The sequence below is a fragment of the Carica papaya genome, chromosome 4, assembly GCF_054855325.1.
Source record: "Carica papaya isolate Zhongbai chromosome 4, ASM5485532v1, whole genome shotgun sequence".
Classification (NCBI taxonomy): Eukaryota; Viridiplantae; Streptophyta; class Magnoliopsida; order Brassicales; family Caricaceae; genus Carica; species Carica papaya.
In genome coordinates this window covers 9,264,297-9,280,017 of record NC_142312.1, presented here as the reverse complement: position 1 = coordinate 9,280,017, position 15,721 = coordinate 9,264,297, and the positions used below count along the sequence as shown (strand labels likewise).

Sequence of the window (15,721 nt, the reverse complement as noted above, 5' to 3'; positions counted from 1 at the left end):
TTAATCCTTTAATTATAGAATGTTAATCTTGCAGAATGTTTCTCAGGTGATGATTTTGATTGAACTACCAGAGTTGATCAACATACTTTTTATTCTCCATCTATAATAGTCGTGGAGGGTACTAAAAACTCATTGTAGGGAATTTTAACCCCTTTTCTATTTTCGTCAAAGAAAAAAAATTCCTTCCTCTTAGTATCATGATCTTTTTATTTTAAATAAAACTTCAAATGGAGTTAAGTGCTATATTGTAATAAATTCTTTGAGGTTTCTCATTTTGAAATGATATGGATAACCTTGGTTTTAAGCCAACCAGTGGTTTTCTTCTCATCTTCTTTTAGTAATTTTCTTTTCTGTTTTTAAATCCTTTATACATCCCTTTTTGATTGACTGTTTTATTTTATTTTTTTTTAATAAATGACTTCTTAGTGAGGTAGTCATGGTCTCAATAATGATCTCTATTATCTAGTCTAAATTTTATACTATAAAGCCATTGGACATAATACTTTCACATGGTCTTGGTTTTATCAATAACTACTTAGTTTTGTTTTTGTTGTGTAATAATGAACTTGATAAAAATATGACCGTGAGTTACCAAGTCTTTAAACTAACAACCCACTTTTATCAATAACTACTTAGTTTTGTTTTTGTTGTGTAATAATGAACTTGATAAAAATATGACCGTGAGTTACCAAGTCTTTAAACTAACTTCTCACTACCAGTGGGTTGTCTTGATTTTTCTTATAGGGGCTGTCAAGTTATGGAAGGACCTAATGTAAGCATTATAAATTCGAACATGGATTTGGAAGGTTCATCCCTCATGATTGTCTATTTGAAAAGAATATGACCTAGCCTTATATTAAGCATTAAAGATTTATAGGACACTTCAAGTACTGAGATACATTTTTCTCGAGATCTATAAGGTAAAAGAATTGTAAGAATCACAGTCAAAAGTGATCTTATCACAATGACTCTAACATTCAGATTAGCGAGATTAAAATGAGCTTAGAAAATATATATTATGGATTTTTTTTAAACCTTAGATCGTTTAATTTATATCGTATTTAAAAATGTAACACTTAGAACAATAAGTGATGGTCTTTTACGTTAGTGTCTTGGTTTATTAGGAGCAAGGTCATAGAGGGATAGGTTTGTCAAGTAAATTCATGGTTTGTCAAGTAAATTCATATTGAAACCACTTAAGAGAAACATAAGCTCTTTTTTGTTTATAGGATGTCATTATATTAGGGTCATAAGGGTACATCAGTGAACATCTGGTATCTCTTAAGGTTGTAGGTCCACTGAATTAAAGTATTCTGCTTGTTAAAGATTGAATGTCGCTCAAAATATTGAAGATGTAAATGGGAAAAACCTTTTAGAGGCTAATATATTTCAAAGATATAATGGTTTATTCCACAAAATAAGACATAAGGTTTGAGAGAAGATAAGATATTATAACTCACTTACTATAACATATTTTGATCTAAACATTTTAAGTAATATCAAATGTTCTTCTTAAATACCTTAAGAAAACATATACATATATATATATATATATATTATACAAGAGTAAATATACGTTTTGTAAAAAAATAATAAGATAAACTTTTACTGAACTATAAAAGATGTAAAAAGTCATCAAAAGATGACCAAAATCACAAGCCAAAAAAAAAAAATGGCGGCATGAGAAGTTGTATATGATGAAGAAGAGCAAGAAAAGCCTAAATAGAGACTAAAAACATTATCATAGTCACATAGTTATATAGGTGAAAAGATTAGGAAAGCCTCCAACTTCTCAAGAACACGTGAAACAACATCAGATGAAGAGTACTATATAGAAGGACTTAGAATTTTGTAGCCACAAATAAAAAGTTTCTTCAAAGACGCATGAATTGTCGTGATCTCTTATTGTAAAGAGAGAAATAGTCATAACGTTAATAACTTGAATTTTGAAGATAAGTAGAAAAAAATAACCATAGAAACTACAGTATGTTGATTGGACATCTAGAATTTGCGATTACATGTTTGTTTACCTTTTATTCCCATGAAAAAATATAAATTAATTATCATCATAAGCAAGTTGTATCCTATAAAAGTTATATCGGAGGATTGAGCCATACTACTTGCTTTTGTTTGAATAATTGCATGGAAGTTAATATACAAGTTTTTTTTTTTTTTTGGCAATTTCTTAACCGCCTATGTTGAATGTATATTAATAAATAGTATAAATAATAAAAATAAAAATAAAAATAAAAACATGATAGTAAGAAACAAAACACTTAATTACCCTCGTTTTAGAAAAATAGAAAAGGCAATATAAGAAAACCAACCAAGTTATAAGGGAGGTTGGTAAAGAAGAGGTGAAGATCATAAAAAGATCGATTTAATCCCTAATTAACCCTTAATTATCACCTTCCAAGAAAAAAAAAAATATATATTTATAGAAGATGACACATCAACTCCAAAGCATAAAACTCGAAGCAAGCCATATAAATGCATATATTTATACATATATATATATATATATATATATGTACATGGCTTCTTATATACATCTATTTGGGAAGGTGATGTGTTTCTGGAGATATATATATAGATATTCTGTTAATCAATAAAGATAGTAGAGAGGCCCCCAAAAACATAGAAAATTATAAGGAATTAAAATAATTATTTTTGAAATTTCAAAAAATGAAATAAAATAATTAAAGGGCTCGTCCTTTAACAATGTCCAAACTCATCTCACTGGGATCTGTTGCTTGCAACTCAACTTGAACCCCGTCCAACTCTCTCCTGAATCTATCCTTAGAACTAGCGTACAGCATTTTACTCCTCACTCGAGACGTATCTGGAGACCTGCATTGCATGCATCCATGCACGTTACGTATACATATACACGTATATAATCTTAATTATTTCGTACCATCTAAGATGAATATGCATTCGAGAAGAAAGATGAATGTAAGTTTAAAATGTATCAATCGCATGTCAATTCATACGAATTTAATTACCATGCGAAGAAAAAGATCTTGCTCTTCTGGCAATTCTCGTCAGTGGTGAAATCAAAGTCGTAAACAGCGTATCGACACTCGTTGGGAGGCAAACTATTAGCGAAATCGTCGTAGCTTTCTGTGGGTTCGCCGACCTTTTCCACAACCACTTGCTGCATCTTCTCCTCAATTTTGAAAACAATAAAACGATAGCTCCTCTTTGCTTTCAACTCCAAGAATTTAAGTTTGCAGTCGTCATGAACGTGCATCCCAGAGACTGAGTTTGCCTGCATTGATTATTCGTTAAATTAATAATTAATCAACAAAGAAGATATAACACGAGAAAGGTACAATGAGTACCATGTTGCCACGGACGAAGAAGGGGCCCTGTGCATGCAGTGAGACGGGTGGGTGGGGGGAGGGGGCCGACAAGCTGAATAATATTTGATCGAGTAAAAAAGGAGAAATGGATCCTTTATTTTTGGCTTTAAATGAAATATTAAACACAGAATTTAACGGACAAATACCATTTCTCTTTGCTTTTATGTCCACAATTTATTTTCATTTCCACTTTTGTTGGGAACAAAAACAATTTATTATCATTCATACTGCCTTAAACCTCGCATTAATCTATCCTACCCTGTTTTTAGATTAACCTCCAAATTATCTTAATTTACTCCTATTTTTTTTCCCACTTTCTCTTCTTCAAATTTCAGTCAAATTACATCATCTCTAAACTAATCTTCCCTTTCTTTTTTTTTTTTTTTTTTTTTTTAAATAACATTTTCAGGAGCTTGTGTTATTTTTGAAAAAAATTATAGAAGAAGATCAATTTTTCTCTTTTTTTTTTTTTAAAGTATTTTGCATATTTTTACACATGTGTTTTATTCCTAAAATCACGGATTGTCTACATAAAAATAAATTCAAAAAAATACTAAACATAATTTTATTACTATTATTTCTTTTTCTATTTAATTATCTTCTTAAATCTTTAAAAAAAAAAATTGAATTTTTCTCTTGAAACCCATTTTCTTCAACCCGATTATTATCATTCTATTTTCTCCTTCAGCCCAGAACTTCAAGCAAGTCCAAAACTTTGACTCTAGGCCCAAACTCAAGCCCACCCGCTTGAGGAGGAAAAGAGAAGAGGGATGGATCATGAGAAAAGGAGGAATCAATGTGATTGAATACAATAATGGACGTAGAAATTATTATATACATTACACACACATGAAGCTCAATGGTTTCAAAAGCAAAGAGAAAATGGTGGAAAGAGAAAAAACAAGGCTCCAGGAATTATCGAGGGCTCATTATTGCCATTGCTTAAGCTTGGAGATCGAGAGAGAGAGAGAAAGAGAGTCTACAAGCCCGATGAAGATAATCGACATGGGAGGCAAATTCTCGGGGGAGAAACATTAGGGTTTTTTTTTTATATATGAGGAATACGATAATTGAAGAATTTTTTTTTTTTTTAAAAAAAAGAAAAATAGTAAAATTTCTTAAGGTATTAATTGAGTAAATAAAAATAACTTATTTTAAAGGGTTATGTTATGTTTGAAATAAATAAATAATTTCTCGTGATTAATTTAATTATGAAGATTTATGAAAATTTTATTAGAAGATTAAAAAAATGAGCTCATAAAAAATTTCAACCACAATTTGAATAATGCATTGATGAAATTAAAGTATGTTGTTCAAAATTTTTATTTGAACTCATTATTACTATTTTTGAATTTGTTAAATTTCCCAAAGATTGTTTAACAAGTTATTTTGTGCATGTGCGTGTGCGTGTGTGTGTGTATATATGTATGTATCATTAGATGAAATAATCCCATCAAACAGAAGTAAACAATCGTGTGAAGTTCAAAAGGTGGTGGGTAGGTAGTTTGCTTTGGAACCAAGGCAGGTTCTTTTGTGATGGAGAACTCTCCAACCCACATGATGAATCCTTTGCATCTATTCTATATATACAAAACTACAATATATATATATATATATATATATATATATTTGTCATGTGTATCTATACTTTTGCAGCTTTGGTTATGCTTTCAGTCTCAGATGGGGCCACTACCCACTTGTGTGCCAGCCCACATCCTGAGTTCCGACTGAGTACAAAACAAGTTTCCACACTCCACACTCCACATATATGCTATACACACACACACACATATATGTATATAAACATTAATTTTATATATCCACTTCCACTTCCATCTCCCGTCAGTTGGGTTTTTTCATATACATCTGAAACAACAATTTTTGGTAATATAACTTTATGAAGACATTATATTTTAAAGAACATTCTTCTTTTTCCTTGGTAGATATCACATATAATGATGGTATCTTGTTTTGGATGTACAATATTTGTTACAATAAACTATTGCTAAGGTCATTTTTCAAATAAATTTTCAAATAATTTGTAAATTTATATTTCATTTAAATTCTATAAATTCAACCTTTTATAAAATTGATTTGTACATTTAGATTTGGTTCAACTAAAATGTAATAAAAATGATATGTTTTAACTTCTATCAATTTTTTATAAAATTTGAAATATTAAATTCCAAAAAAAAATTTATAAAGTCATTTTTTTATTATTTTAATATAATTTATACAATCTACTAATTAAACTAAGGCTATAGTTAGAGCAAATATATAAAATGATTCAAAATTTTAATACCCCATTTAGTAATTTTTATATGAAACTGAGATAATAGAACTTAAATTAATAAAATTTTAAATTCATTTTTCCAATTCTATATTGATTTTTACATGAGATCAATTTCTTTACTCAAATAAAATTTATACACCATTTTAGTTAAAATAAGTATATATTTCAAAATTTATTTTACAATATTTCTAAGTTTGTTCCGTAACGGTCTGGAACTTGAAATGAAGTAAATTATAAATTAAGTGGGGAAGCGAAATAATAGCGTTAGGGTTTACACCTCTTACACAATAATTCAGGAAACCTAATAGGGTTACGCGAATGACTCTTTTAAAAGAACAACTAATAATCAAATAAATAAATGAAAAGTAAACAAACTGAACGTTCTACTCGCAACCCTCTTGTGCATCGGACTTTGGATCTTAGTGCTCATGATCTGAAATGGTTGATAAAAGAATGAATTACACTAGTCTAGTAAGAATATCACACTACCCACTGACACAAAAATAAAGGTTAGTAGAAATCATAAAAACAACTAATACAACTCTTAATTTAAGTAAAATTCGTTTATCATAAATAAAATTATTTATCGCATACTTACCGTAGCAAGATTTTCAAAACTGACCTATAGAGTCAATAACATAAAAAATATCATAATTTCATATTCAATCAGTCGGAACAACAACTTTCTCATTTATCAACTTGATGGTATCTATGGGAGGTCCACAGGGATGTCCCCATTACGCGTGAACCTTTTTTCAACATTTTCAATTAATGGATCGTCCTCATACCACGTTCGATATGAGCGCCCAGAAATACCATCTCTCAATACCCCATCCAGTATGAGGCAACGTTCATGGTATGGTTCCCTACGTACCCGGTCCATCCACTATCTCTCAGAATATCCAGTAAGGCTACCATTCATCCTTTCACTTAATCAAACAATCTCCCATTTACCTTTAATTTTCAGTTTTTTAATTTTAACTGTAAATCACGTAAAACAAACAATACATGCATCAAGGAAACACAATTGAGTTATTATACTAATTTCAATGTATTATCATGTATTCAAACTGTAAAATTAATCAATCAGTTAAACATGATAAACAGTAATAAATAATCGGTTCTTGCTCCATTAGTAACTTGTAATTAATTATGAATATTTTCTAATTTGTACAAAATACCACATTATTTATAATTAAACTTCAATTCTATAACAAGGAATAGAGTGAGGGATTCTTACTCAAATTGATGTTCGAAATGCTAAACTTTTAGCTGTACCTACTAGTGGACCCTGGGTTCCCTGAATTTTCCTTCGGGGATTAAAACACACTTCAAGTACTTAGAAGTACCCCCCAAAAAATCTAAAATCGGTGTTAGAAACTCCTTTAGACCAATTTCAGAATTTTGACACGGTGACTCCACTGTGCTCGGGCGACGACACCGCTGCCCACAGTGGTGGTTTGCCTCAAGTTGGCTATTTTCGGTCGATTTTGTACCCATCACTGCGAGAAAATATGTTAAGCGACCTCGGTTGGCCAAAAAAGTCAAGAAACCAAAGTTTACCGACAACGGAGTTTTCCAGTGCGGCAGCTCCGCTGGCTCACCTTCGCAATTGGGTATTTTGCTTCGATCAACCTATAGAAAAAGGAATGGTGATTAAAATTGTATAAAGATTACACGAAACGAGATTCAGAAAGGGCCTCATCGAATGCAGTTTTTAATTTTTTTCGTGACGGCGTCGTTGAGCTTTACCCGCAGTTTTCGGCTCATTCACTGGTTCTTTAATCTGTACCGTTCGATCGCGTTTAAACAAGAAGCGGATCTAGGCCATTCATCACATTTAATCACGACCGTTCGATCGCGTCTGATGAGAAAATAGATCTGGACCGACCACGTGCGCAGGAACAAATCTGGACCATCCGATAGCGGGCACGCGAATCACCAGTATAGCCTCCTGCGTGGCACCACGTCAGCGTGCCTTACCACACGATGCGTTCCAGTTCGTCAGAGCTTCTGACTGGGCATCTTACGTGTCACATTTTTTTAAAATTATGTTTTGACTCCCAATTTCCGATTTTTATTTCAAAATTACCCACAGAACCCAAATTTTCACTCTTTTCTCCTAAAATTATTTTTAATTTTATCTTACACCTATTTTTTCCTAATTTTACATTAAATAATAATTTATAAAATTAAAAATTAAATTTTATACATAAATTTTGAATATTACAAATTAATTTTGGGTATTACAACTCTTCCCCCTTAAAAAAAATTTGGTCTCTCAAATGTGTCTCTCTCCCATTCAATTAAACAGTTGGAGATACTGAGTTCTGAAGTTTACTTCTAGCTCCCATGTGGTCTCTCCCTGTGTGTGATTCTATCATAAAACCTCAACGAATGGAATTTTTTGGTTGCGGAGTACTCTGCTCTTTCGGTCCACAATATCCACTGGTATCTCCTCGTAGGAGATATCATCTTAGAGTGAAAGGGGCTAGTGGCCCAGGATGTGAGAGGGGTTCGGATTGTACTTGCGTAGCATGAACACATGGAACACAATATGGACCCTAAATAGTTCTGGAGGCAGTGTCAGTCTGTAAGCGGCGGTGCCAATTTTATCTAAGATTTCAAATGACCCAATAAACTGGAGATTTAATTTCCCTCTTTTGCCAAGCCTACTGATTCCTTTGAAATGAGTGACCTTAAGGAATATCCGATCACCTTTCTCAAATTCTAAATCCCTCCTCCGGGTATCTGCATAGCTCTTTTACCTGCTCTGAGTCGTCTGAATGTTCTTCCTGATCTTAACTATTTTGACTGTAGTCTCATCTGCAAGATATGGGCCGAACAATTTTCTATCACCAACTTCTTCCCAACAGATCAATGATCTGCATGGACGGCCATACAACGCCTCGTACGAATCCATGCCAATACTTATTTGGTAGCTATTATTGTAGGCGAACTCTATTAAGGATAAATGATCATCCCAATGGCCCCCGAAGTCAAGAACACAAGCTCGGAGCATATCTTTTAGTGTGTGGATTGTCCTTTCTGATTATCCATTAGTCTAATGGTAGAATGCAGTACTAAGGGACAGTTTTGTTTCCATAGCTTGCTGAAAACTAGACCAGAACTGAGAAGTGAACCTGGGGTCCTTGTCGGACACTATTATCGTTGGCACTCAATGTGACCTGACTATCTCCCAAAAATACATTCTTACTACCTTATCCAATGAGTCGGTCATCCTGACGGCTAAGAAGTGGGAAGACTTAGTGAGCCGATCAACAATTACCCAAATGGTATCATGTCCCGAGCGTACCCTAGGCAATCCTATCATGAAATCTATTGTGATATATTTCCACTTTTACTCCTGAATTGGTAATGGCTGAACTAGCCTACTTGGGCGTTGATATTTTGTCTTGACTAGCTAACATACCAAACACTTGGAAACAAAGTCAGTCACATCTCTTTTTATCTCATTTCATCAAAATCGAGGTCATATACTTTGATACATCTTAGTACTTTAGGGATGCATAACAAACTTTGAGCTATGAGTCTCTATCATGATGTCCCTTTTTAACTCACTGTCACCTGAAACACACATCATGTCCTAAAATCTAAGCAACTCATCCATAGAGACTCAAAATTCTGAATTAACTCCCTGTTCTGCATCTTTCTTGAGGGCTTCTAGGGTGGAATTGGCGGACTGAGCTTTCTTTATTCTCTGAATCAATTCAGGTTAAACAGTCAGATAAGCCAAACATGTGACTCTCTTCAGGTCCTGAAGTCGTACCTGTTGTACGACCCCTATTACCTTACATTCTGAAACCATCAAGTGAGCTAATATACCTACACTTTTTCTATTGAGTGTATCAGCTACCACGTTGCATTTACTTGGGTAATATAAGCTGTTGCAATCATAGTCTTTGAGGAGTTCTATCCATCTTCTCTGACGCATGTTGAGATCCTTTTGAGTGAATATGTATTTCAAGCTCTTATGGTCGATATAGATTTAAAAAGTCTCCTCATACAAGTAATGACACCAAGTCTTCAAAGCGTGGATAATCGCAGCAAGTTCTAAGTCATGGGTGGGGTAATTTTTCTCATGATTTTTTAACTGTCTGAACCCATAGCCTATAATCTTCTCATGCTGTATCAGAACACAACCCAACCCTAGGTAGGAGGCATCATTATAAACTGTATATCCAATCGACCAGCTCGGCAAGACTAACACAGGTGCAGTAGTCAACTATTTTTTTAATTTTGAAAAACTTCTTTCACAGTTCTCGTTTCACTCAAACTTGATGTTTTTCTTTATGAGCCGAGTCAGAGTAGTAGTTAGGCTAAAAAATTCTTCCACAAACTTGTGGTAATAACCTATCATCCCTAAAAAGCTACAGATCTTCTTCACCGATGTCAATTTTTTCCAGCCGAGCACTGTCTCAATTTTTTCGGGGTTCACTGACACTCCATCCTTTAATATGATGTGCCTTATGAAGGTAGTCTGCTCGAGACAGAATTTACACTTACTCAACTTTGCATATAACTTCTTTTATCTAAGAACTGCAAAACTTGAGTCAGATGGTGAGCGTGTTCCTATCTGTTTTTTGAATAAATCAAGATATCATCGATGAATACAATGACGAACTGATCCAGAAATTATCTTAAAACCCTATTCATCAAATCCATGAAGATGCCCTGTGCATTAGTTAGTCCAAATAGCATGACCGGAAACTCATAGTATCCGCACCTGATTCGGAAAGTTTTTTTGAGAATGTCTTTTGTATTGATCTTTACCTAATGGTAACCTGAACGCATGTCTGTTTTGGAGAAGACTTGGACACCGTACAACTAATCAAAAAGATCACCGATCTTGGGGAGGGGGTACTTGTTCTTGATTGTGACCATGTTCAGTCCTCTGTAGTCAATACATAACCTTAACGTCTCATCCCCTTTCTTGGTAAATATGACTCTGGCACCCCAAGGGGACACACTATGTCGAATAAATCCATTATCCTGCAATTCTTTGATATATTTCCTCAACTCTTCCATCTCAACACGACTCATCCAGTAAGGGGCAATCGAAATAGGCTGGGTGTTTGGCTGAAGGTCTATGGCGAATTCAATTTCTCTGTCCATTAGTAGTCAAGGTAGTTCATCCAGGAATATATTCTGACAGTTTCGGACTACCAAAATCTCTTGAATACAAATTTCTTTCTTGGGTTTATCTAGTTAGAGAAAATAGGCGAGTTAAAGCACTTGATAATAGGAAAATTTGCCATGAGAGAATAAATGTTAAATAATTTTATTAATTTGTAAATGACTCCTCATTAGGAGGATTGAATACAAACCTCTTATGAAAATAATTTATGGTGGCGTGATACGCCGCTAACCAGTTTATTCCTAAGATTATATCAAAGTCCCCCGTGTCAATCTCTATAAGGTCCACACTCAAATTTTTATATGTTATATTTATGACACATACTTTGTATATAACCTCCCCTAGTAGTGTCTTACTCCCAAGAGTAGACACAAACAACACAAAATCAAGTCTTTCAGGTAATACATTTAAGTTTGATGCAAAAACATGTAAAACAAATGAATATGAGGTACCAGTATCAATCAAAACATGTGCAAGATGATTACAGATAGTGTACATACCCTATAACATATCTGGGTTAGCTTTTGCATCTTACTAAGTGAGGTTGTAAGTGCTACCCTAGATAAGGGGTCTGACCTGGTTCTGGTTCTGGTTCCTTGAGCACTCCCTCGCATAATGTTGGGCACTCCCACATATGCAGCAAGTATTGTTGAGATGACAGCAAGATTGGTCCCCATGATCCTTGCCATAGTGCTAGCAAGTCCTACAGCGTCCTGTTGTTGGAATCTGAGGGGGAGCCTTAGTCATCGGCCTAGGTCTCTTGTTTTGTTGAATCGGTGCAGTAGCTGCTGGTCTACAGTGTGAAGCCGAGGGCCTGAGGTTCCCTATTGCTTAAGGAAAAATGTGAAGGTTTCTCTCCACTAGCTGTGTTTTGGCCAGAACAGTCGAGTAAGTTCTGAGCTCGAACACATACAATTGTTGTCTGATTTCAGGACAGAGACCCCACTGGAACTTTTTTACCTTCCTACCTTCATCCATCATGCTATTAGAGGAATACCGATCCAACTATAGGAAATTTCGAGTATATTTTGATACAATCATGTTACTCTGAACTAGGTGTGCAAACTCTATTTCCTTCAGATGTCGGAGATGCTCTGGAAGGTACTCTGTATTAAAGGCCGTCAAGAATTGTTCCCAAGTGACTGGAATGGGTAGAGTGGCCTACTTGAGTTGGCCCCAGCGACCTATCTCTCCCACCAGCATGTAGGTGACAAGTATGACTCTCTGTTCAGGAATCACCCGAAGAGTTATGTAGGTTTTCTCTATCTCAGCCAACCAATATTCAGCCTCTTCAAAGGAGGATACTCATGCAAAAGTAGATGGATTTAGTCTTTTATACCTCTCAATGTAGTCTGGGTCCATCATGGGAGAAATTGGGTCTCGTGGAAGAAGGACTGAATTGTGCTGATGATGGACTAGATGGCCCTGTGGTGATACTCGATGATACGATGAAGGCACCGGATTGTTCTGTGGTGGTGCCGGGTGATGCAGTTGGGGCACCGGGTTATACTATGGTGGTGTCGGGTGGTATTATGGTTGGGGCACCGGATCATACTGTGGTGGTGCTGGAAGTTACTATGGAGGAGCATAGTCATACCGGAGTGGTTCAGAATCCTCTCGTTGCAGGGGTGGCTCAACCTGTGGCGGCGATGGAGGGTTAAGTAGCTCCCTCATTTCCTCCTGGGCCTGTTGGGCAACGATGAGTCTCTCCAGCATTTCAAATAACCAGTCAACATCCTCTCGAAGCGAACCTTCGATGTTAGTACTCTTGAGTGAGGGTCTTCCTCTCCTCATCTATCTATATCTGCATTTCACAAGGAATAGTTGAGTGATAATTCATAGTTTTTGGAGTTTCCTAAGGATTTTATGTAAAAAATGGTTCCGAAGAATGCGGCTCTGATACCAACTATAACAGTGCAGAACTTGAAAGGAAGTAAATTATAAATCAAGTGCATAAACAAAATAATTGCGTTAGGATTTATACTCCTTACACAATAATTCAAGAAATAGGGTTACGAAAATGACCATTCTAAAAGAACAACTAATAATCAAATAAATAAATAAAAAGTAAACAAACTGAATGTCCTACTAACAATCCTTTTGTGGATCAGGATATGGATGTTAGTACTCTTGATCTAAAATGGTTGATGAAAGAGTGAACTACACTATCCCAGTAAGAATATCACGCTACTCACTGACATATAAATGAAAGTTGGTAGAAATCATAAAAACAACTAATAGAGCTCTTAATTTAAATAAAATTTGTTTATCATAAATAAAATTATTTACCACATGCTTACCGTAGCGAGATTTTTAAAACTGACCTATAGAGTCAATAACATAAACAATATCATAATTTCATATTTAATCAGTTCGAACAATAACTTTCTCATTTATCAGTGTACTAGTATCCATGGGGGTCCATAGGGATGTTCCCACTACGTGTGAACCATTTTTTAATATTTTCAACTAACGGGCCGTCCCCATACTCCGTCTGGTATGAGTGCAAAAAAATATTATCTCTCAATACTATCCGATATGAGGGTGAAACGAGTCGTTCCCATACACCGTCCAGTATGAGCACCAAATTACCAATCCTCGATACTCCGTTCGGTATGAGGCAACGTTTATGGTAGGGTTTCATATGTACCCGGTCCGTCCATCATCTCTTAAGATATCTAGTAAAACTACCATTCATCCTTTCACTTAATCAAACAATCTCCTGTTTATTTTTAATTTCCAGTTTTTTTATTTTAACTGTAAATAACGTAAAACAAGCAATACATGCATCAATGAAACACAATTGAGTTATCATACCAATTCAAATGTATTATCATGCATTCAAACTGTAAAATCAATCAATCAGTTAAACATAACAAATAGTAATAAATAACTAGTTATAGCTCCATTAGTAACCTGTAATTAATTATGGATATTTTCTAATTTGTACAAAATACCACATTATTTATAATTAAACTTCAATTCCATAACAAGGAATAGAGTGAAGGATTCTTACTCAAATTTATGTTTAAAATGCTAAACTTTCAACTACACCTATTGGCGGTACCCGGGTTCCCTAAATTTTTCTTCGGGGATTAAAACACACTTCAAGTACCTAGAAAATACCTTTAAAAACCCAAAATAAGTATTAGAAACCCCTTTTGGCCAATTTTAGAATTCCAGCATTGCGGCTCTGCCATGCTCTGGCGACGATATTGCCGTCCGCAGCAGCGGTTTGTTTTGGGTTGGTTGTTTTCAACTAGTTTTGACTAATTTTGGCCAATTTTATACCAATCCCTACGAGAAAACACGTTAGGGGGCCTCGGTTGGATAAAAAAAATTAAAAAACTGAAGCTTACCGACAGCGAAATTTTTCTGTGCGGCGGCTCTACTGGCTCACCTTCGCGGTTGTGTGTTTTACTTTGGTCAATCTGTAGAAAAAGAAATAATTATTATAATGGTAGAAAAATTACACGAAACGAGAATCGGGGATGGCCTCATCGGAGATGATTTTTTATTTTCTCTGCGGCATCACCGCCGAATTTTTTCCGCAGTGTCCGACCCATCCCTCGGTCCTTTTACTTCGATTTGGCCATGGGGGTGTTCAAAATTGAATTTCGAGCGAATGGATTAAATTTTACCTCTTTTAGCAGTCGGAGGTAGTTCTAGCACGGTGGCATGCAGCGGTCGGCTCCCTTCTTAGTGACTGGCTCTTCTTTTCCGGTGGAGGGGGTTTGGCGGCTAGGGTTAGAGTTTGATGTGAAAGTGGGTATTTATATCAGTCTCCTTTTAATCTGCACCGTCCATCTTGTTTGATATGGACCGTCTAGTCGCGTTTAAATAGGAAGTGAGTCTGGACCGTTAATCGCAATTTGATCTAGACTGTCCGATCGCATTTAAATAAAAAGTAGATTTAGAGCGTTCATCACGTTTAATCGCGATCGTCTGATCACGTCTGAGGAGGGAACGGATCTGGACTATTCACGCGTGCTGGGATAAATCTGGACCATCCGATCGCGGGTACGCAGATCGCCAGCGTGGCATCCTGCGTGGAACTGTGTCAACGTGCCTTGCCACGCAGCACGATCTGGTTCGTCGAGACTGCTAACTGGGCCTCCTACACGATATATTTTTTAAAATTACGTTTTGACCTTCAATTTTTAATTTTTCTTTCAAAAACATCTTCTGAACCAATTTTCACTCATTTTTCTTAAAATTATTTTCAATTTCATTTTCCACCTATTTTTTCATAATTTTATATTAAATAATAATTTATAAAATTAAAAATTAAATTTTATACATAAATTTTGAATATTACAAATTAATTTCGAATATTACATGTTCCAAATATAACAAAAGCTTAACTAAACTTTAAATATTAAAAATATAGAGTTAAACTTGGTTATTATAATTATATCAACATATTAATTAATTAAATTATTAATTTTATTAAACAAATATTATGAGTTAATTATTATTAATTTATAATATACTTAAAAAATAAAGAATTTTATAATTTTAATAAAATTTAGATATGTGATTTTGAAATGTAGTATAATAATTTTAGCTACTAGCATACTATAAATATTTTAAAAAAATTTCTACAGGAAATTATGCTCATAGGACTTTAGTGCCGTATATAAAGAATTTTTTCTGAGGAGAAAGTTGACATTTCATGGGTTGTCTGACGGTTATGTGGGACCCAGTAACGGCTGCCATAGCGGCAGAAAATTATATTCAACATCAAAATCAGCACAGACACGTATTCGTATACCCTACTTCATGAAGCACTTAATCAGTCCCATTTTCAAAAATTCGAATTCCCACTAAAACATAACGGCGGTTACTGTCATCCACAACCTAACGGTGAACCGTTTCTCCCCGTCTATAAAACTGACGGTAACC

At 34.7% G+C, this 15,721-nt stretch overlaps 1 protein-coding gene across 2 annotated transcripts; it reads right to left on the bottom strand.

Annotated features, from left to right (window-relative positions):
- Positions 1 to 2,271: 2,271 nt before the first annotated feature.
- On the bottom strand, positions 2,272 to 3,453 carry LOC148266250 (actin-depolymerizing factor 8-like). 2 transcript variants are annotated; one of them, XM_088217774.1, is made up of 3 exons: positions 3,345 to 3,453; positions 3,006 to 3,271; positions 2,272 to 2,850 (listed from the first exon to the last, which is right to left on the bottom strand). In XM_088217774.1, the coding sequence occupies exons 1-3, from the start codon at positions 3,345 to 3,347 to the stop codon at positions 2,700 to 2,702; spliced, it is 420 nt and encodes a 139-aa protein (XP_088073900.1). In that variant the 5' UTR covers positions 3,348 to 3,453; the 3' UTR covers positions 2,272 to 2,699. The 2 variants fall into 2 exon arrangements, with proteins under 2 accessions (XP_088073900.1, XP_088073899.1); XM_088217773.1 differs by lacking the exon at positions 3,345 to 3,453 and having other exon boundaries at positions 3,006 to 3,277.
- Positions 3,454 to 15,721: the final 12,268 nt, after the last annotated feature.